We start from the raw sequence: 21,798 nt of genomic DNA, 5'->3' as shown, positions 1-21,798 counted from the left end.
AGTTCTTGTTTTCGGAGGATAGAAAGGGGAAGGGAGGGGGGAAGGGGAGGGGAGGATGAGAAGAAGAAGAAGAAGAAGGAGCAGGAAGAGGGATGGGAATAGTATGCTTTTCTTTTCTTTTCTTTAGTTTGTATAGATGAATGGATGTGTGTATACTTGGTCAATACATTTGGAATGGGAGTTGTTCATTGCGGTATTGTTATGTGGTTGTATGTGTGATGGTGGAATAAAGTGTATATATATATCTTTCTTTTAGTAGAGAAGGAGGAGGAAAGGTAAAGAAGCAGAGTACGGGGCATCTTTCTTTCTTGAAAGATTTATACTGACTACGTTAGCTATAATATGTAGAGTGAGTAGAGTATCGTTACTGTTCTTCTTATAAGTAAATGGTGATTCGAATCTCTTCTCCTCTCCTCACAATATCACACATCTCAATAATCAATCATTAAAATTATCATTCTCTGCTGCGTTACATCAAAATAACATGACATTTTTGAAGAGAAAAAAAAGGCGCAGGAAAAATGTTAAAAGCATTATATTCCAGAAATAGGAAAAGGAAATGTCATTATTGATATTCGATACATCAATACATCAATACCCATATCAAACCATAAATTTCATTCTCTCCCAACTCAAAAGTACAAAGAAACACCTCCGTCCTCTTCTTCAGAAGTATCGCCAGAATGATAATCTGCTTCTGACATATTTTGATGTTGCTGGTGTGGAGTGCCCTCATTTTCTCTACTCGTTTGTGAGAAATCAAAATGTTCATTTCTTATTTGCTTGTCGTCATCATTATTATCATCATCGTCTTCTTCTTCTTCTTCTTCATATTCTCCAACTAGAGATTCACAATCCTCCTCCTCATCATCACCTACTGCAGACTCACAATCCTCATCCTCATCTTCAATACCATCACCTCCCACTCCACCCATCTCATTCCCTACAAAAGACCCACAACCCATCCCCCCTCTCCCCCTCACCTCCGATATCTCCGTCAAAGAATCCGGTTTCCACCCCCCGGGCTCTCTCATCTCCTTAATCTGCATCAAAACCTCCCCCCTAAAAACCCTCGACATCTCAATCAACACCCCCTCTCTAATCTTCTCCCCCCTCTCATCCCCCTCCTCCACATCCGGCGCTCTCCAATTCAAATAATGATTACAATGACTTCCTGGCACTACAAACTTTCCCGGATGCACTCTAATATAATGATAACAACAATAACACGCCGGTTTACTACACGCGATATAGCGATCATTGTCCACGAAATGGAGATTCCTTGAGTGGAAATGCTGAAGCAGGAGTAACTCGGCGTGGATTTTCGGACGCCAGTTGGGGTTTGTGCAGTGGGAGGAGAGATGGGTGGAGAGTTGATATTTGTGGTCCATTTCTGCGAGGGCGGCGCGGTAAGAGGTGATGGCGAGAGGGTCGCTCGTGGTTCGTCCGATGAGGGCGGAGAGGGTAGGGTTGCGAGCTTGGAGGGGAGGGGGAAAGGACGAAGAGGAGGGGAGGAGGGAAATGGTGAGTTGGGTGAAGAGATGAGGGAGTCGGTTGCGGGTGGATAGGAGGATTTGGATGGCTTTGGGGGTATGATTTAGACGGCCGATGGTGTGGCGGATTTGGGTAAATCGAGTGGCGAATGGAGAACCGAGTTTGATGAGTAGTTGGAGGTGTGTAAATTCTTGTGACACAGTTGTACATGTTTTGTGGCAGAAACGACAGAGTTGAGATGGATACCTGGTGAGACTGAGAAGCCCTTGAAGCCATGCGTGAAGATGGGTCGAGGATTCTTAGAAGTTGATTTTGTCAGATAAGAATACATATAATGCATATGAAACTTCTTACCTTTATCTTGCTTATCCTCTCTAATTGTCTTCCATTCTCTCAACACAAATTTGATATCCCGAGCCAAAAAAGATGCATAGGAAGAAATTCTCTTCTCAGCATATTTTACCGATAACTCAAATATTCTAGCCTCAATATCCTCCCTCTTTTTCTCGAAATCCTTAATCCAATCATATCCAGCGCCACCTAGAAGTCCCAGCACTTTTTTCAAAAACTCCACACCCCTTTCCGGTCGCGAACACCTGTTCCAAGCAACATGATATACGATTACCCCCTTGTTCATCTGCTGCAACGCAATTGCAGTCGTGCTATCACCTCCTTTTTCATAATCGCATAGATAGGCAAGATGTCTTGTAAATGATCTCCTTAGCTTGGTTCGACTCATTTCGTCCATCTCGTGCTTTTTGTTCACATCAATATCCAAAATCTCATCGTCGAAAGTATCTGTTGGGGATTCTTCCTCTAGAATTCGTGAGCCTCGGTTAGAGCCAAAGACGGTGAGGAGAATTAATGCTTCGTAGAATCGCTTGAGGAGCTTGGGGGCAACGGGGATGAGAGATGGGGGTGGGGATGTAAGTGGAAGTGGAAGTGGAGGTAGAAGTGAGGTTGTGAGTGTTATGGTACGATGTTTTTTGGACTGAGGTTGACCTTTTGGTGGGGGCTTGGATAGAAGTTGTGTTGATTTTGGGGGGCTCGAGATGAATGGAGGAGTGGAAGCGGTTAGGAGGTGGGATATGGATAAGTTGTTCTCACTGAGTCGGTGAGGGCCTGGGATGGTCCTTTGTATACAGTGTTCTTCTGGATCTTTTCCTTTCCCTTTACTCTTCCCTTTCTTTGGAAGGGATTTTGAAGGGATCACACATATCGCTGGAGAGGTGACATCCTTCTCCCGAGAATTTCTGGATCTGGTGTTGGGCGAGTTGACGATAGGGTGGCGCTTTATAGTTTTTTCACCTTTTGCTAACTTTTTTTTTGAAGCCTGAGATACTTTGCTTTTCGCTCCCCTTTCGACATTGGAGAAAAGCGGTTCAGTGAAGATGGGAGAAGAAGAAGTAGAGAGAGAAGTGGATGGTAGAACAGAACTCAGTTTTGTCTGAACTTTCTCTATAGTCACCCCCTTCTTCAAGAAACTCGTACCTTTTTGACCAGTTGCTGGTGCCTTTTTCCTTTGCTCCTTCGCATTACCTCCTTGCTGATTTAGACCATGCAATGCAGTCACTTGATCACCACTTCCACTCAATCCAGTTTGTGATACACACTCGGACGTACTTTTTGATTTTGTTACAGATTTCGTCATGATTAGTATTCATTGATAACGTCCATGAAGAACTATCTCCGTCGAGATAGAGTGCTAGTAGAGAGAAGTTTTTGTTTGATGTTGCGATAGCCTTGTTCTACAATCATCCATGTATATATGCAGGCATCCGCTGGCGCGAGTCTTGACCCCCAGCTTCCCGGTAAGTTGTCCAATGAGCAATAATATTGCGTGCGGGGTAGACTTCTATAATTGACTGAAGCAGACGCCCGAATCGAGAGTTTCGGAGGGAGTGCAAAAATCACACATGGACCCTTTCATATACATTTGTTTTGTTATACAAAAAGATGTAGAGCGTTTCATTGGCTCATGTGTAGTTACACTGATCGATAAGGATGCTTATTTAAGAACTATAGATATATTTATCATGTATTATCCTGTGGAGTTAAGAATGAGGTGATGGCTTTAAGTGTGTAGAATAATTCTCGTCACATATTGAAGTCCCGCGTGCATTTATCGAAATGCTATATCCTTATACCTAGAAAAAGACGCTTAGGTTTGGGTTATAGCTTCAAAGATAATGATACTACCCATCCCTGAAGCTGCGCTGGCATTTCATGTATGTAGAAGACTAAGAGTTGGCATATAAATTTTAACACTCCACATAGACTCCCGGGTCTTGCTCTTAGACTGGAGAAGAACCTTTAACCAACCTTGCAGCGTAAACAGACCATAGGTGGTTATGGTATGTGAATTAAATGAGAGACATCGGCTTCAAAAGCTACAAACTCAGATACAACTAGACTACAAATTGTAAAACGACCATCCAGCGTTGCGAAGACTCAATGTTCGAGCTTCATCAAATGATGAACATTGTTTTTTTGCATTCGAGTTAGGTAGAAATCAGATCAAATCGAGCATCCGAATGTTTACAATATCTTACCATTTCATGGGGGTTTAATAAGAATCAGATTAAGATATACCTTGCATAACTTGCTTTGAAATAACTAGGAACGTGTATAATGAGAAGTATGAAGATGAACTTGTTTAATAGAGCAGAAATACTCCACAGATTACGATCTTCTGATGAGTCAATAAAGCAGCTTCACCAACTTCTTGACTGGGTACAAAAGATGATAAGTCCAATTGGGTTTATATTAAAGGAAAATCGAACACATTGACCTGAATATACATAGAGATATAAGTACACGTTACAAGGGATCGTGCTTTCAGAAATTGCATTACAGAACCCAAAATCAGAACAAGGCAGACCAACACTTTATAGTTATGAAATCTATAAGGATTATCAAAATGACTTATTTTGAATGGGATCTGATGGACCTGGGGACTTTCTGGGGACTTTCTGGGGACTTTCCGGGTCCAACAAAAACCACTCACTACTCATTCCAGGGAAAATGCTCAGTAGGTGGCCTGCAAAAATTGTGAATCCAGACAAACAGCACATCAACAGAAAGACTTGAAAGCTTCTAGGAACATGTTCCATGAAGTGGTTCATTTGGCCAACATATACGATTTAAAGAATTAGAAAAGTAAGCAATGTTCGAATAAACATTAGTAGGAACTCGAGTGCAATAAAACATCGTCAAAGTGAGACATGGAGATGATAAGATTTTCACTAGAAAATGGGATGTGATCGTAAGTTCCAAATCGTGTAAACAAGCTCACTGTGCTTTCCCAGTGAAGTTCTCCCACATAGGCACTTCTCTTCTGAGGTGCTTTCGAGGTATCCGTTGAATGCTTGAAATTCAAATCGGCAGGCATTTGATCTGCAATTGATTACCTAATCCGAGCCGAGATTCTCCCAATCTAGCTTACGATAACCAAAGCTCCAGAGCTTCATGCCACATTGGAGGTCCATACCCCATTCGACATCATTCATTATGCGACTCCTTCTAAATTTGCTTTGTCTGACTCTGTCAATACTTCCCAGAACTTTGGCAGTCTTCGCAGACGAAGCTTACACGGTTGACTACCATCACGAATTACTAGGTCTCCCACAATCAGACACAACCTTCTTCTACAAGCCTAGGGAAACTGAACAAGGCGCGCTATTATATACATTAAGTGATCTTGGCGTCCTTGGAGCTGTTAATCCAGGCACGGGGGACGTTCGATGGCGACAAATACTGGCGAATGATGATAATCACGGAGAGGGCTTTCTGCGACCAGTCGAGGGAGCTGGTACAATTATTAGTGCTTTGGGCAACAGAGTAGACGCTTGGGATGCGAAGAGTGGAAGGGAAAGATGGGGAAACATTTTCACAGGACAAGCAAAAGATATGGAGGTAGTTGAGGGGTTTGACAATGTCAAGGATGTTTTGACCTTATTCGAAGATGCTGGAAAAATCGTGGTACGGAAACTTAATGGAGATAATGGAGATGTTGTTTGGGAATATGTTGATGCTAGTGGTGACTTACCTCTACAAGTCAGCACAAATGTTAGAGACATTTTTGTTGTCACTCTTCATGGTTCCTGGGGAGGTTATAGCGTCAAAGTTACCACTCTGGACCATTTGACAGGCAAAAGAGTTACCGAATACACACTCTCCACCAAAGGAGATGTTCATACACCGGAGGATGTTTTACTTGTCGGAGCCAACTCTGCTGCTCCTATTATTGCTTGGACCGATAGATCGCTGAAGAGTCTCAAGGTCAATATTCTAGGTAAACCAAGCGACTTGCAGACATTGCCTCTAAAAGAATCGGATGGCGAGCTTACAAAGGTCTCTATTCACGCGCCTAATTTGGCGCAATCCTTGCCACATTTCTTGGTGCACAGTCACTCGGCAACTTCAAACAGAGCAGATGTTTATCATATCGATATGAAAAGTGGTAGCATTAGTAAAGCATATGAGATCCCCAAGCTTGCAGGGAGCGGTGCTTTCTCAACCAGCTCGCAAGGTGCCAACGTCTACTTCACTCGTTTTACCGAGGAAGAGACCTTTATCTTTTCTTCAATGTCTCATGGAGTTTTGGGTAGATGGCCAATTCAAGCAGAGAAGCAACATGACCGACTTCGATTTCTCCATGGTGCATCAGAAGTAGTCCAGAAAGCACCTGATACTTATGCTGTAAGATCAGCTATGGTGACTGTGGAACAGGACTGGGTTCTCGTGCGCAATGGCGCTGTAGCTTGGTCTCGCGTCGAGGGTCTTTCTGGAGTTGTGGCTGCCGAATGGGCTGAAATTCCAGCCTCTGAATCATTGGCAGAGACACTTGAGGCAGAAGCTCACAGCAACCCCCTGCAAGCATATATTCACCGAGTCAATCGTCATATAAATGACTTGGAATACCTTCCAGCATACTTGGAAAAGTTACCAGCCCGAATTTTAAGCGCCATCTTACCTGGAGATTTGGTTACACCAAATGAAAGTGTTTTAGAACGAGATAACTTTGGCTTCAACAAGTTAGTTATCGTTGCAACCCAAAGAGGTCGTTTGTATGCACTTGATGCTGGATCTCAAGGGCGCGTCGTATGGAGCTTTAAAGCTTTCGATATACCAGCTGGCAATAAGTGGGATGTTAAGTCCATATTTGTCAACAATGCTAAAAGTACAACAACCGTTCGAGGCAGTCAAGGAGAGTATATTATCGTGAACACTACAACTGGAACGGGACTCGAGGCTATAAACCCTGGGCAGTGGCCACCTGTTCAGAGCGCGGCTGTCGTTGACAGTAACCTTGGCAGGTGGGCGTTACCTATTGGCATCGATGGAAATCCTGGCGATATACCAAAAGATTGGGCACCAAAGGAATTGCTTGTGGTTCGAGGCGAGAACGGTGAAGTCAAAGGCTTAAAATTTGACATTCAAGGTGCTGATGCCAAACCTATCTTTACCTGGTCATTCCAGCCACCTTCTGGCCAAAGGATCGTCGAGGTAGTCTCCAAACCCGCACATGATCCGGTTGCGTCGATTGGGCGAGTCCTTGGTGATCGTACTGTTATGTACAAATACTTGAATCCCAACACTGTTTTGGTCACTGCCGTCTCCGATAAATCCTCAATCGCCTCCTTTTACCTTCTTGACACAGTTTCTGGCGATGTTCTTTATTCCGCAAACCACGAAGGCGTTGACACCAAGAAACCCATTGCTTCTGTATTCACCGAGAACTGGTTCGCATATTCTTTATGGAGCGATGAATTGTCAACTACCGCTTCTCTGCATGGATCAAAAGGATATCAACTCGTCGTCACCGATCTTTACGAGTCTCCTATTCCAAATGATCGTGGAACCCTCGGCTCGAATGCGAATGCATCAAGTCTTGACCCATCAGAAGTACCAAATGCTGGCCCAGTTCTTCCCCATGTTATTAGCCAATCATTCGTGGTTCCCGAAGCGATAACACACATGTCTGTTTCCCAAACCCGCCAAGGTATTACTACTCGTCAACTTCTTTGTACTTTGGAATCCAATTCCATCATTGGTATTCCCCGTTATCTTCTCGATCCCCGCCGACCAGTTGGCCGAGACCCTATCCCTGCCGAGCAAGAAGAAGGACTTCTTCGTTACTCGCCTGTCATCGAATTCGATCCAAAACTTATCATCAGTCATAAACGTGAAGTTCTTGGTATCAAAGGTGTCATTACTAGCCCTGCTATACTTGAAAGTACCAGTCTAGTTTTCGCGTATGGAATTGATGTTTTCGGAACAAGAGTTAACCCTAGCGCTGCCTTTGATATTCTAGGCAAAGCATTCAACAAGCTGAGTTTAGTGGCTACTGTTTTGGCATTGGGAGTTGGTGTTGCAGTTTTGGCGCCTATGGTAAGTTATTTTACTTTGTCTACGTATTGTTTAATGAGTGCTGTGCTAATAGTTTCATAGGTGAGAAGGAAGCAAATCAATGGCAGATGGTTGAATGCATGATTATGATTATGATTATGCTATAGAATTTTGTAAATTATGATAATATAAGGAGGGTTAAAAAAGCGTTACTCTCATCAAATACCAGGGATTTCACTCATGCTATTGGTAAACTGGTTTTTTTTGGCATGGTTCCATCTTGTTGCGGAATTTCTATCAGCCATATGAAATGAAGATAATGTTGATATTTTGATTTATAATTTTGGCTGACATATATCTTCACCTTGTTTGACTGCGGCAGATTTGTAACCAACTCAATCACTGCCAATGCACCTCATCCCCGTTTAACTTTTTGAGATAAAGATTTAGGAGCAACGCACATGGCATTAGCCATTCAAAGATGAAAATTAAACTTTTTCTTCATCATTCCCCAATTTCATAATCATTAATTGAAGATTATTACCAAGCAAGTGTTTACGCACATTGGGACTCTTCTTGATGGATCGTCGTGCTCCGCTTTGACGAGGTGAGGTTGAATTGAGGGGATTGGCTCGATTGGTAATTCATAGTATGAAGATAGTGTGGAGAACCGTTGTCAATTATTGATCTTCGTCATCGATTCTTTTAGTCTCAAAATAGGTGTCGGTACCCCCACCCAAAACACCCCTCCTTTTTTAATTGTGGAATGCAGGTGGAGAGAGCTTGCTTGTTGACACATTCGGATTTATCGCATTTAAGAGTTATATCCTCTATACGCGTAAAGATATTTTGAGTTTTGTTCGGACTTGTATTTATATACCATCTTTTCGCACTTTGGTTTGGGACTCGTTCATCCAGATCCTATTTCCTCATTCATCTATCTTATTCAATAAAATAGTCGAGTAGCAAACATGCCGGGAAAATACCAAAAGCTCGTTTCCAAACACGTTCTCGTCATAGGTGGCTCTGCCGGGATCGGATACGGTGTAGCAGAAGCCTCACTCGAAAGTGGTGCATCCGTTACCATTTCCTCTTCTTCTCCAGATCGTGTCGCCAAAGCAGTTGAGAAACTCCAGAAGAGTTATCCCGATGGAAAAATCAACGGGTTTCCATGCGATCTCTCTAAACCCACGCTCGAAGCCGATGTTGAGAAATTGTTTGAACAGACAGGGAAAGTAGATCACATAGTCTTCACAGCCGGTGATGCGTTAGCTCTTGCCCCGTTGGAGAACGCGTCGCTAGAGGATATGCAGAAGGCGGGACAAGTGAGGTTTTTCGGACAATTGATGGTGGCGAAAGTGGGGAGTAGATACCTTAGTGAGGGACCACAGGCTTCGATAACGTTGACGACGGGGGCGACGGCCGATAAGCCGATGAAGGGGTGGAGTATTGTTACTAGTTTTGCGGCAGGATTGCATGGGATGGCAAGGGGTTTGGCGGTCGATTTGGCGCCCGTGAGAGTTAATGTCGTGAGTCCTGGTCCGGTGAAGACGGAGTTGTGGAATGGAATGGGAGAGGAGGTGAAAGAGAAGATGTTTAAGGATATAGCGGGTAATGTGTTGACGAAACATGTTGCATTACCAGAAGAGGTTGCGGAGTCATATTTGTGGTTGATGAAGGATAGTAATGTGACTGGAACTGTTGTTAGAAGTGATTCTGGTTCGTTGCTTGTGTAGCTGCAGATAGCAATGCTCCGGAAATAGGACTAAGCAATACAACTATCGAGTGGATGTATGGTATCATTTGATAATTCTGGTTTTGACAATAAAGTGATAAAATCTATTAAGAATCGTTAGATGACATAGTAGAATTGATGTCATTGATTTTCCAACCAACTCCCTCACAAGTTTGCCCGTTGTCATACCACTTCAATAGTGGAAGCATTTGACTAGCAACCCATCTAGCTGTGGTGGTATGATTACTCCCATCCCCAAAAGGTTCGTCCGTACGATCGGGCCGACTTTGTGGATCAGACGAGAGCTCATGTCCCAAAATTGTTGATCGACCGTCAGCAAGTGCTTGAAAAATAATCAGTTGATCTTGAAGATACTCATCTACTAAACCTCCTTTTTTAAACTCGGAATCAAGATCTCCAACAACCTTCCCTGCTATCTCAATCGATATGTCTTCTGCAGTTCTATCCTTTGTCTTTCTATCGTACAGCCAGTCGCGCCCAAATACTAATCCGGTAGAGGTATGAGCGACTAAAAGTGTGTAGATGCGATGCGTATTCTCTCTTAAAACGATATTGATCTTTACTTCAGGAAAGCGTTGCTTAATAGTTGTAGCCAAAGCAGTTTCAAGCGGTTCCTGGAGCGTCTCAAGTACTAGAATTGAGATATCTATTTCCTTTACGCTTCCGCGTTCAGTTGGCCAATTTGGGACTTTCAGAGACTGGCCGAAAGGTATGGGATGTATTTTGAACTCTGCATGGCCCAGCTTTAAGGGACCATGTGACCATCCTCTAACTTTGAGTTCTCGCTCTACATAAATACCGAACCATTCGAGAGTTGGTAATAGTACTTGGTCGAGATACTCATATGATAGTGAGAAACTTCCATTGGTCCCTCCTCTTATTGAAAGCCTGATCGGACGGGCCGCGGCATCATTTGCAAATAGCACGACAGGAAGAATTGCCTGAAGTACAAGTAGGATGCTAGATGCAGAATCTGCATCAATCTTGATATCTCTATCAATAGTATAATGACGGAGAGAGTTGGGCTTAAACTCAATCGTCTTGCTCCCAACAAAACATCCAGTTATCTCACCGGATGTGATTTTCGCGATCCATTTTATAGCAGAAACGTGCTGTGCCTTTAGACCGCCATTCCTTTTGCCCAATCTTTACTTATGAGTTAACGTATCGGGTGAAATTTATAGATAAATGCTTTTTACCTGTTACCTCTGACATTCGTAATTAGGAGAGGGGTTCCGGTCAGAGCAGCTAGTGAAACCGCTATCCTGACAAGTCTGCCAAAAAGAATCAACAAAGCATGCAAAACTGATATGGTACTTGAACACTCACTGCCCACCACCTTCGCCAGTTCTCCCATCAAGCTTTACTGATTTTTGTGGTGCCGATTCCGCCATTGTTGCGTCTGTAGACTCTGTCGTGAGAATAGTAAAGGTATTTATATGCCGTATTGAACGATTTGCTTTCCTACTTGCAAGACTCCAAGAACAACAATGATTTTGAGACTGTGACAAAGGGCACGATCAAGTCACAGATTACTTGATCTTATACCTCTGGTGTACATGAATGAGTCATTGACCGAATAAGGAGTTCGGACTGTGGCCATGCTTATACGTGAAGTTGTTCAACAATTTATGACCCGAAAGCGATCGAGATAACATGCTGTCAAGACACTGCTCTCCATATCGCGCTCAATACTTCTTCTCGAATTCCCCCTTCATACACTGGTACATTGCGTTATCGATGGAGCATATATTTGTGGCACGAGCACGAGCCAGTTGAACCACATGAACTATTCTCACCCCGCAAACTGATCCGCTCAGCCTCTCCACAAATCTTTGGTCCAGACCTTGGCATTACACTGCCTTAGCAAGAGAATGTCTTGTCAATAGCCTTACATATATTGAGACATCATTGGAATCCTCTACGGCGCCGTCCATAATGATCAACAAGAAACTCGAACTCGACACACTGCTCGCAGGAAAGCCGACAAATTCCACATCACAATGTCGCGAATGGGGCGACAGCAATCGCATGCGAGTGGTTTGAATTCCCACTTGCATCCAAAGCCAGGTCGCTTTTCACTCTGGCCCGGGAGGAGAACAAACGTCACTGCCGCGAGAGAGGAACCTGCTATAAGTAGTGGTTCTGGGTTAATGCTTGATGTATGTTCCGAAATATCCACCTTTGCGTTCTATGAACCCCTTCATTTCGTTAACATCTCCGTAGCCCCCGCACAGCGATCTAATCGTTAGCTCGCCCGTTATTCTCCCGGAAATCGAGTTAACAAAATCCAATATATCGCAAGATCTCTTCATCGGCGCATTGCATGATCCTAATTATATTCAATTGCAGGAAAATGTGAGGAAGGTGCGTAGAGCATTGGTGGGACCGGAACCTAAAAATATAGATGCCGCCTGGGAGGTTTACAAAAGACAGAGAGAGGAGTCTCTGGAACATTGTCGAAAATTGATCGAGAAATCGCGTAAGTCCTTTATTATTTTGGGATAATTCACAACCTATTTATAACTTCATTCTATTTGTTCATGAAACTAAATGCAATAATTCATTTAGAAGAGCATCATGCTCGAAATCCATCATTCGAATCCAGCATAGGCCCGTTGGATACGCGATCGTCTCTCAGCAGTGGATCATTTGACGATGGATCTCTACCATTTCAAATCAATAACTCGTGGCTGTCAGCTATTTGTGATTATAAAGCCTTCCAGGAAAAACTTGCCACTACCCTTCGTACTTCTCTTGAAGTAACGTATGCTGCCTACGAGCCCGATGCATCTCAACGCCAGCTTAAAATCTTCTTAGTAGATAAGGAGCATCGGAAAAGTGTTATTACAAAATGGCGAGATACAAGTGTTCGTAGAGTGAAGTCGGAAAAACCCGAATTCTTCGAAAAGTACAAGATACGATCCTTGAACTTCGACAAACTGAAGCATGATATTGAAGAAACGGAAAGCTTGTTCGACACAGGTCATACACCAAATAGAGTCGTTCGTGAATCTATTATTTATAAGAATGGAGACACAATCTTAGAATTTGCAAATCGCCCTTCGGATAGTCTTCCGGTTATTAGATTTCGTGTGTCGTCCCATTTTTTGAGCCCAGACGATGTTTCACCGTTATTCTCTCAAATGCTCTGCCCCGGGCCAATGATTCCGCCAGATATGAAAGATCTCCCCAAAGCACCAACCAAGATCTTTGGAAAGGACGGCATTGGAGTAAATGTGTATCGTATGCCACAGATGGAGCCTAACAGCCATGAGGCACTGGCACTTCTCTTCCACGCTATACATGGACATACCCAAAGGCTTCCACGGGAAGATATTGATTTTCCAGTTTTCGTCAGTATTGCAGATGTATGCTTAAGGTACAGGTGCACATCGCCTGTAGAGTTACAAGTGGAGTATCAATGGCTACCTCAATGGGAATCTCAAGCTACTGAAAGCAATCCTGAAGAACTTCTACTTATCGCGTATACATTTGGCGCAAGAGATCTGTTCACGCGTATCTCTAGAAACATCATTTTAAACTCGAAAGATGGCGACGATGAGAGTCAAGGTCAAAGACTTTGGCCGCAAGCTATCAAGAACACGATCAGAACACGCAGGGCAATATACATGGAACAAATCCTTGATTATTGTGCGAGCGTTATAAACGAATACCTTCAGCCACCAAGGCAGAGCGCAGAAAGATCTGTTCATGTAGGATCACTTGAGCTTTCCACGGTACGATGCCCAAGAGGATCCCATACTTGCGACGCCACAAATCTAGGCTGGCTCATGCTAGTGTACAACGAATTGGGTGTCTCTCCTCTTTCCCCCAAACCATCATCGAAGCGCAGTCTAAAGGAACTGATTGACTGCTTGAGATTGATGCCTAGTCCACCCCAAACTCATATTGGTGTCTGTGATTTCGCTCCTGACTTTAGAAATAAAATAAATGACATTTCGAATACCATTATAGGTCTTACACTTCACGATGTCTCGGGTCAACATGGATGGGCCTTGAGTAAGGGTGACGATCCACAACATACCGTTCCAGAAGAGATCTTTGAACTACCCGCACGCGTTAGCACAAAAGAGTGTATTGTTGAAGCCGAGGAAGCAAAACAGGCAGCAAAAAGTGCTGTCTGCCTCCGAATTCTCTCCCTTCTCGAGAATTTAGAGGATCTCCATGCGGCAGCAATGATCGATAAGTCATTCTACGGGGCCTATATCAAAAATGAAGGAAGACTACTTCGGAACATAGTAAAAGCCGGGTTGAAACATGCTTCCCGCGTAGCTGAAACACAAATTAGCCCAGCGGCTCAGATGGCCCAAGATACTACAGAGTCTTTGGAAGCTACCGCTGTTGACCTTATTGACGACTCTGAATCTGCTGTGTCTTCCATTTCGGAGAATGAATCGTTTAATGCTCAACACGGAGATCTATACGACGTTTCACCACCATTTTCACCCATTGACATAACTGCAATGCCTGTGCCCACATCAGAAGAAGAGGCACGAGAACTCCTCACACTCAATGTTGAAGCTACCAGTCGAGCCTGGGCGATGAGAGACTCGATGCAGTCTTCCGAAAGGCATGTAAATTTGACACAAAAAGAGAAGTTTCTGGCAGGAGATTTTGCACATATAGAAGACAAGGCTCGGCTAGAGGAAGAAAGCAAACAGTTACAAGCTGAAAGGGATAAAATTATTAATCTCAGAGGATAGCGACATGTCTCTCATCATTTCATTTCATTTTTGAGGGTTTCGTTGCGGTGTTCTTGGTCAGATATTGGATACAAACTGCATAATGATGATTCATGAGGATTTGGTCGGAAAAGTAACAAGGCGCCATATACCCAATTTGAAAGAAAGGTTCAATTTCCACGTCAATCTTTTATAGGGGGTTTTAGACATAGTTAGAGATCCTCCGATAGTCATCAATATATGCTCCATTACTTTAAGAAGGAATTTAACTTACTCGATCAAATTCCCATCGGGATCTCTACAATAAACACTTCTTAGCTTGCCTTGAGCACCAGTGCGTATCACAATTCCCTCGTTAGTTTTCTCCGGGCTCAAATCGACCATCTCCACACCTGCGTCTATTAGACGTTGGCGAACATCTTTAACATTGTCATCCGTTATGAAGCACAAATCTGCACTTCCATCTTTCACATTTTGAGCTTTGGGCTCGAATTCCTAAACGAGTTTCAGCGCGGTGCATTCCAAGAAGGGCATTGATGCAAAGCTACCTTTCCGAGCTGATGTAGATTTATCTTCTGCGAACCAAAAAGAAGAGAATGACGAGTGATATCTGGTGTGGAACTTGAGATGAATTGCTCGGCTTGCATGCCAAGATTCGCCTTATACCATTGGGTGGAGCGGGGTATAGAGGCGACAGTCAAGACGAGGTGGTCGAGAGATTTGATGTGTGCTGCTGGTGTAGAAGTCATCTTTCGAATGTGTTGAAGATTGTTATGGTTGATCAATTTCGGAATGCTTCTTGTGGACATAGACATAGTGAAATACCGTAATGTTAAGTTGTCATCTCATGAATAGAACATGAGACAATTAGCTGGATAATTCACTGATCCCTATCCGCCCCTTGTGTCATATCGCGCTAATCAACACCCGAGCACCCCGCGACGGAGATTGCCGTCAACTTTTTGTGAATCTCAAAAAAAGTTTCATGTGAACGACGGCGATAATAACATGCGACAAATTCTACAATGGCTTGTGTATAGTTGGAAATAGGCACCTACATGAAATAGCCTAATTCCATCATTACGATTACGACGATTACGAAGACCAACGATTTTGTTCCTCTCACGACAGACGATTGTAGTCCACCATGTCGAACTTGATCAATCGCGTGGGAAATTCCTCACAAGCGCAATTTACAGCCACTGCTCTTGTATCTGGTGCGGTAGTTGCAGGTGCAATTTTTAGTTACCAAGCCTTGAGAAGACAGGAGAAAGTGGAAGATCTAAAGAGCTCGATACCTAGTTTGGGACGAGATCATCATGCTGATTTGGTATGTTCTAGATCTGCCACCTGGCAATCGAGTGAGATTGTACCCAAGTGCTTATACTGACGAGAGAAGTGAAGCTTACGGATATGGGGATTGCGCCCAAGGGTACGGGCATGAGTAAAGAAGATGAGAGGGGAGCTGCGTTGGCGGAGAGAGCGAGAAGAGGCGATTACGATGATGGTACTTTCGATTTCTTCCACAAGAGCCCATGAGCATTACTGATTTGTACAGAACTCATTTTAGAACAATTGGCCCGAAATCGAGTCTTCTTAAAGGATGATGGATTACAAAAGTTACGCTCAGCATTTGTGGTTGTGGTTGGTTGTGGAGGTGTTGGATCGCATTGCACGGCAGCTCTTGCGCGCTCAGGAGTTTCACATATACGTCTTATCGATTTCGACCAAGTTACTCTCTCGTCTCTTAACAGACACGCTGTTGCGACGCTCGCAGATGTTGGTACACCGAAAGTGGGATGTTTGAAGAACCGTCTACAACAAATTGCCCCATGGGTAAATTTCGATTTAAGAAACGAACTTTTCCATGCCAAAGCCGCGGACTCCCTCCTTAAGGAATGGGATGGTAGAAAACCGGACTATATTGTAGATGCTATTGATAATATCGATAGTAAAGTGGAATTGCTGGAATACTGTTATAAAAACAAATTACCAGTGATTTCCTCTATGGGCGCAGGATGCAAATCAGACCCTACCAGAGTCTTCGTTGGAGATATCTCTGCTAGTACCGATGATCCACTCTCTCGCTCCACTCGAAGAAGACTCCGTTTACTAGGAATCACATCTGGTATCAATGTAGTATATTCAACAGAAAAGCCTGGACCAGGAAAGGCGCAACTATTACCTTTACCGGAGGAGGAATTCAAGAAAGGTTCAGTTGGCGATCTTGGGGTATTACCTGATTTCCGCGTACGAATACTGCCAGTTTTAGGCACTATGCCTGCTGTCTTTGGATATGTAGTCGCCAACCATTTGATCCTTCAAATTACAGGCTATCCATGTGAATACGTTCCAGCCAAAGGTCGAGACAAGATGTATGATGGAATACTCGCCCAACTTCAAGGATTTGAAGAAAAGCTAGCACGTGCCACCACTGAACATGAAGATGCACAGGGACTGAAGGTCCCATTAACATCTGCCGATGTGGGATACATCGTTGAGGAAGTTTACAAGGGAAAATCGGCATTGAGTGGGGTATCAACAAGATTGTCATTGACGAGGTGGAGGAAGCCTGAAGAAGGAAGTACTCTGGATTCAAGTGTTGAGGGACAGAAAGTAAGCAAAGTTAGGGCGAGAGACTTGGTCTGTATGACAAGGGAGGAGGCAACAAAGCACGAGAAGCTTGTATTCAAGGAAGGAAAGAAAGTAGAGGATGTGTATGATAGTACCACGATAGAGAAAGTAGAGGCGAGGATCAGAGAGGAGATTGGGTATGAAAAGTATAGATGAGAAGGAAATAGAATATCAATATACTATACCCTAAAAAAGTAAATGGTTATAGAAGATGTAAAAAAAATTGTCGTTGAAGATGTTCAATGTTACTACACAATATGATTTGAAAAACGCAAGAGTCTGGGTAGAAAACTGTAAGGAAATTGTGTGAGGGTATGGGAAAAAACGTACATCTCTTGACGTTGAAAGGGGATATACATCTATGACGATTAACCGTTTGAAAGATCGACAAAAGGCGGTAAGAAGGGGGTAAACGAAGTAGGGAACATGAAGCTATTCCCAATATTCGAGTTGATCTGAACTTTAATTTATTATTCATCAATGAATCACTATTTCACATCATTTCTAAACGGTTTGTATTACCATTGAGCGATACTATAATGTAGTATCTCTCAAAACACATTTGCTAGTAAGAGGTGTTTACATTCGAAATTTCGAATAAGTTCGAGAAAGTATTCCTTTCTACGCCCATCTTCCACCTTTAATTCTTTCAACCTTTTTCGAAATCTTATATTATACATCTATATCCTCTCTATGGAAGTTTCGATTCCTTTCAAAGTTTGAATATTTCATTCTTTCCCAAGTATCTGTACTGTAAAATCGGTTCGGAGGGGTGCCGGGGGATCAAAAGTTTAAAAGAAGGGAGAAAACTCTAATGAATAGTGTTGGTAAAAGTCTAAAAAGTGGTTTCGGCTGAATGGGAAGAAGGTTAGAATTCAGAGGGATAAGCTTATTCTACTCCTTTCTGTATGAGTTCAAAAAATGAAAAAGGGGATGAGATGTTACGATTGAACATCTGGAACGTAGAGTTCCATACAGGATGGGATGGATGGCTATGGAATTCCTTGGGGATTCTGATGGTTCGTTCGTTGCTTGCTTTCTCCTGATGGTATTGACCATACTCCAATTCGTATGGTCAGCTATTTAATATGTATCACCAGGTAATATAAAACATACAACATATAGCCATAGATTGAGGATTATGAAGTTATATCTACATATCTACAGGTTGTTGTCAGAATTGTTTCTATGATGTGATGGTTCCTACAATGCTATGAGAGCAGGAGTAGCTAGACCCAGTTAAGGTTAGTGCTAGGAGAGATCTGACACACCATGGCTTGTTTACTTCACCGATTCCTCCTTTTCGGATCGTTGTACAGTCTGAATGCCTTCATTTTATAGTCCTTATACTTCCCGTCTTTCCTGTGAGAAGTTATAGAGTTATACTTTGATAGAAATATTTCCATATCAACAAAGATCATGATTGGCTTTTCTGAAAATTGTGGGAACAGCTTGAAAGATCAGGCACGGCCCGTAAGCCCAATTTTATTCCACGGTATCCAATGATATGAATTTCTTCTACGTTTCTCTCTCGCGTTCGTTTACTAGCTACTTCAGAAATAGTCAGCGGCATATTATCAACTGCAAAGTCCACTACATTTCGGACGAATAGGATAGAAGAAGCGAAAGTAATCTGCTTTCAGCTCGCTTATGTGTTCAAATGCCTATTTTTGCTATCTCATCGTTCCATTGTGGTACGTGCAGTATCGACCTTTTAGTCTTTTTAGATCTAGATTGCTCACAAGTAATCTAACACACTTACCTAACCCTGCGCGTGGGAAAGCTCTTCAATTGCGTTGATACCAAGGGTAGTTAAGCTTCACGCTACAGTAGTCTGTTTAAGCTCAAATAGATCTAGAGACATGAATCTGTTTTGCTTGAAGATCTTAGATCAGGGGTTCAATTTCTCCATACCCACTTTCTGACTCTTTCTCCAATGAAGCAAAACTTTGACCATGGTGTATAGATCTGGGAAACCCTACCAGTACCTTATTCCTATCAAGGTCATCTAAAAATGTGCAGCCGCAGAAGCCTCCTTCTCTCCATTCATCTGGATAAGAAAACCTACGCGCTGCTGATTAAGGCCTAGCGCCACGGCTCAGAACTCCACAGTTCAAGCTATTGATATTGACAGCAGCATTGAGCCTTCGATACTGTTTCTCTGCGGTTCAAACTTGATGAGAAGCTCTCTTTGGGTGCATCATCCCCGGACATATCCGAATGCAGAAGTTCTTCTGGTATGTCCCAACACGGAGGTAGACCTTCGAAAAGTACTTATTTCAGTGGTTCCCCATCTTCCCAAGGGTTTTTTGAATCGATATCATAGACTCTTGAACCCTTCTTTTATTTCTCAGAGTCAAGCACAATAATCTTAATAATGGTTTCCACGCTCCTTCCATTGGTTGTCCTTGCGACTCCAGCCGTTTCTACCATTTTGTCAAATGGTACATACCCAGCTTCAGCACTTGTCGATCAATTGTCATGTACCACCTCATTTGCTTCAATAGCACCATACAGTGTTCTTACATCTTCCAAGACAGAGACTTCAACCCAGATTGATACAAGTATAGTCACTTATACTCCCTCCCTTTCCTTGACCCTTCAAGCAAGTACTCTCACTGTGGGAGAATTCGCCACCACCACCGAAACAACTATTGTTCCTCAAGTTACCGATACGTTTTACAGTACATCAACTTGTCTCGCTACAACCTCTATCACTAGTGCTATTGTTGAGACCGAGACCGAGACTGCTACAACCACAATCAGTGCAAGTCCAGAAACTGTTCACATCGCAGCTCCATATGGCTTTACACCAATCGCCTCGGCTATTCCTGGTGTAGCCAAGCGTAGTGAATGCGGACCGGCCCAGACTTCCCAGGCACCACTCACCGTCACAATCACAGTAACATCTACCCTTGTTTATTCAAACGATGTATACTATACTGTCACGAAGTCAGGCGAGTGGAATCATCAACGACCAAACACCTTGCAGTCTCTCACAAGAACTACCACCGACTCTCAATCTGCTCCAGAAGCTGAGCAGCAAAGTACAGGAGTGCCTGGATTAGCTCCATCTGAATCTTGGTCTAGATACCATTACTACAACACCACATCTCGCTACATTGCTGCCTCTGGATATGCACCATCTGTCAGTAAACCTGTGGACACCGCTACCAGTAGCGACATCAAACCATTAGAAGACCCAAGTGCTTCTATGTACGCACCAACTGGCGTCATCCCATCCAGTAGAGTTAGCTTCACCCACGTTATCAGTGCAGACCCAAGTCCTTCCATGTACGTACCAACTGGTGTCATTCCTTCCAACGGAGCCAGCTTCACCCCCGTAAGCGAAAACTCAACCATCAGCTCTGCCTCCGTGCCTGGCTTTGTTCATAGCACATCTTACCCAGCAGCGGTCGAATGTACATCCACCTTGAACATTGAATCTATCACCACAATCACCGAAACTGCAGCAATGGTTACCAATCTTGCAACCCCCTATGTCACAGAGACTTCAACCTCTACTATAACAACAACAACAAGTGTTATGGAAGAAGATTGTTCCACCACCCTTGTAGCTACCGAATATTCAACCATCTCAAGCATTGTCTTGGCCACTTCTACAACAACTCTCACAGCCACTCAAACCGTCAGTGAAGTTTCTGGCGCAACCCCCACCAGCTACGCCGCTTGCGCCGCTAACAACTTGATCTCTTCCGTCAACGGAGCACCCGTCACACAAGTTCAATTCCTCACGAGTGTCCTCTCCGCGTCGACAGCAAACTCTGCTTATGATTGTTGTGTAGCGTGTCAGACCGCTGCCGGCGGCTGCGGTGGTTCCGTCTATTTGAAAAGCGGCGCTTGTTATTTGGCCGCACCAGGAGCGACGTGTGGCATCAACAGTATTGTGACGAACAAATTCTATACTTCGTCGTCGGCAAGCAGTGCCAATGCCTTCACTATCTCGAATGGAATGTGTGGACAAATGAGCTATAGTGCAGCATATTAAGGGGAAGAGGCATTTTTAGATATGTAATTGAAATTGATAAATTTTAGAATAATGAATTAAACATACAAAAAAACTAAAAACTAAACATTAATGAGCTTAGGGTTTTGCAAGATGTGGTGATGGATATTTGGTCTATCCATATACACGCTATATAGTTTTGACGTGAAAGTTTTGTTGTTCAATAGTTTTATGGAAAATGATGAGATAAGTGTCTACCTCAGCCCTAAATTATATCTCCATTGGAAGTTTCATTGGAACCTATAAAGCTTTGGTGTGGCCATCCCTCGAAGACAAAAATTCAAATACGCGAGTTTGAGCTTCAGTGAATCCAGTATAAGCGATTCGGACCGAAAGAAATTCTGAACACTTTCCTGCTACACTAAACAAACTCCCAATTTCGATCAATTAAAAAATGTATTTGCATATCCAATCTTTCTACTTGATTCCCTCTCCCTTTCTCGTACTTCATAACTTTGAGGGTCGTAAGTAGATTATATTCCTTGTTTGTCAAGAGTGCGTTTTAGGAACACCTCACACATTAACATATTGATAATTATATTTTAAATTGAAAACGGTTCTGCCACATACGACCATAGACTGAAGAGAATTGGGCATCCCGTCCGCTCTGCCATACACAAGCTTCAGATCGGTGGATTAGTAGTTGGGTGGGTGACCACCAGCGAATCCCCACTGTTGTATGTTTTTTTTTTCTCTTTTGCCTCTTGGATCTTCTATATATGGGTGGGGCGGAAAGGATGTTGGTGGTTGATTTGGATGCCGGGGAGACTTCGTCGTGAGATGTTTCTTTTGCTGTGATGAAGAGGGAGAAGGTTCGATCTTATGAAGGT

At 43.2% G+C, this 21,798-nt stretch overlaps 8 protein-coding genes across 8 annotated transcripts; 5 read left to right on the top strand and 3 right to left on the bottom strand.

Annotated features, from left to right (window-relative positions):
* Window positions 1-632: 632 nt before the first annotated feature.
* Window positions 633-3,145, bottom strand: EAE97_008862 (uncharacterized protein; the record flags this gene model as incomplete). The annotated part of the gene is made up of 2 exons (XM_038879377.1): window positions 633-1,792; window positions 1,849-3,145. The coding sequence occupies 2 exons, from the start codon at window positions 3,143-3,145 to the stop codon at window positions 633-635; spliced, it is 2,457 nt and encodes an 818-aa protein (XP_038729888.1).
* A 1,859-nt stretch (window positions 3,146-5,004) lies between these two features.
* EAE97_008861 (uncharacterized protein) lies at window positions 5,005-7,989 on the top strand (the record flags this gene model as incomplete). Its single annotated transcript, XM_038879376.1, has 2 exons — window positions 5,005-7,887; window positions 7,948-7,989. 2 exons carry the CDS (start codon window positions 5,005-5,007, stop codon window positions 7,987-7,989), a joined length of 2,925 nt encoding a protein of 974 aa, XP_038729887.1.
* An 827-nt stretch (window positions 7,990-8,816) lies between these two features.
* EAE97_008860 (uncharacterized protein) lies at window positions 8,817-9,581 on the top strand (the record flags this gene model as incomplete). Its single annotated transcript, XM_038879375.1, has 1 exon — window positions 8,817-9,581. One exon carries the CDS (start codon window positions 8,817-8,819, stop codon window positions 9,579-9,581), a length of 765 nt encoding a protein of 254 aa, XP_038729886.1.
* A 29-nt stretch (window positions 9,582-9,610) lies between these two features.
* Window positions 9,611-10,995, bottom strand: EAE97_008859 (uncharacterized protein; the record flags this gene model as incomplete). The annotated part of the gene is made up of 4 exons (XM_038879374.1): window positions 9,611-9,684; window positions 9,738-10,747; window positions 10,801-10,875; window positions 10,931-10,995. 4 exons carry the CDS (start codon window positions 10,993-10,995, stop codon window positions 9,611-9,613), a joined length of 1,224 nt encoding a protein of 407 aa, XP_038729885.1.
* Window positions 10,996-11,374: 379 nt separating this feature from the next.
* EAE97_008858 (uncharacterized protein) lies at window positions 11,375-14,328 on the top strand (the record flags this gene model as incomplete). Its single annotated transcript, XM_038879373.1, has 3 exons — window positions 11,375-11,763; window positions 11,828-12,083; window positions 12,173-14,328. The coding sequence occupies exons 1-3, from the start codon at window positions 11,605-11,607 to the stop codon at window positions 14,326-14,328; spliced, it is 2,571 nt and encodes an 856-aa protein (XP_038729884.1). The 5' UTR covers window positions 11,375-11,604.
* A 181-nt stretch (window positions 14,329-14,509) lies between these two features.
* Window positions 14,510-15,122, bottom strand: EAE97_008857 (uncharacterized protein; the record flags this gene model as incomplete). Its single annotated transcript, XM_038879372.1, has 3 exons — window positions 14,510-14,528; window positions 14,582-14,802; window positions 14,856-15,122. The coding sequence occupies 3 exons, from the start codon at window positions 15,120-15,122 to the stop codon at window positions 14,510-14,512; spliced, it is 507 nt and encodes a 168-aa protein (XP_038729883.1).
* A 332-nt stretch (window positions 15,123-15,454) lies between these two features.
* On the top strand, window positions 15,455-17,097 carry EAE97_008856 (uncharacterized protein; the record flags this gene model as incomplete). Its single annotated transcript, XM_038879371.1, has 3 exons — window positions 15,455-15,637; window positions 15,712-15,814; window positions 15,866-17,097. 3 exons carry the CDS (start codon window positions 15,455-15,457, stop codon window positions 17,095-17,097), a joined length of 1,518 nt encoding a protein of 505 aa, XP_038729882.1.
* A 2,221-nt stretch (window positions 17,098-19,318) lies between these two features.
* Window positions 19,319-20,950, top strand: EAE97_008855 (uncharacterized protein; the record flags this gene model as incomplete). Its single annotated transcript, XM_038879370.1, has 1 exon — window positions 19,319-20,950. One exon carries the CDS (start codon window positions 19,319-19,321, stop codon window positions 20,948-20,950), a length of 1,632 nt encoding a protein of 543 aa, XP_038729881.1.
* Between the last annotated feature and the right edge of the window lie 848 nt (window positions 20,951-21,798).

The sequence above is a fragment of the Botrytis byssoidea genome (genome assembly GCF_014898295.1).
Source record: "Botrytis byssoidea strain MUCL 94 chromosome Unknown BBYS_019, whole genome shotgun sequence".
NCBI lineage: Eukaryota > Fungi > Ascomycota > Leotiomycetes > Helotiales > Sclerotiniaceae > Botrytis > Botrytis byssoidea.
This window is presented reverse-complemented; position numbering and strand designations above follow the sequence as displayed.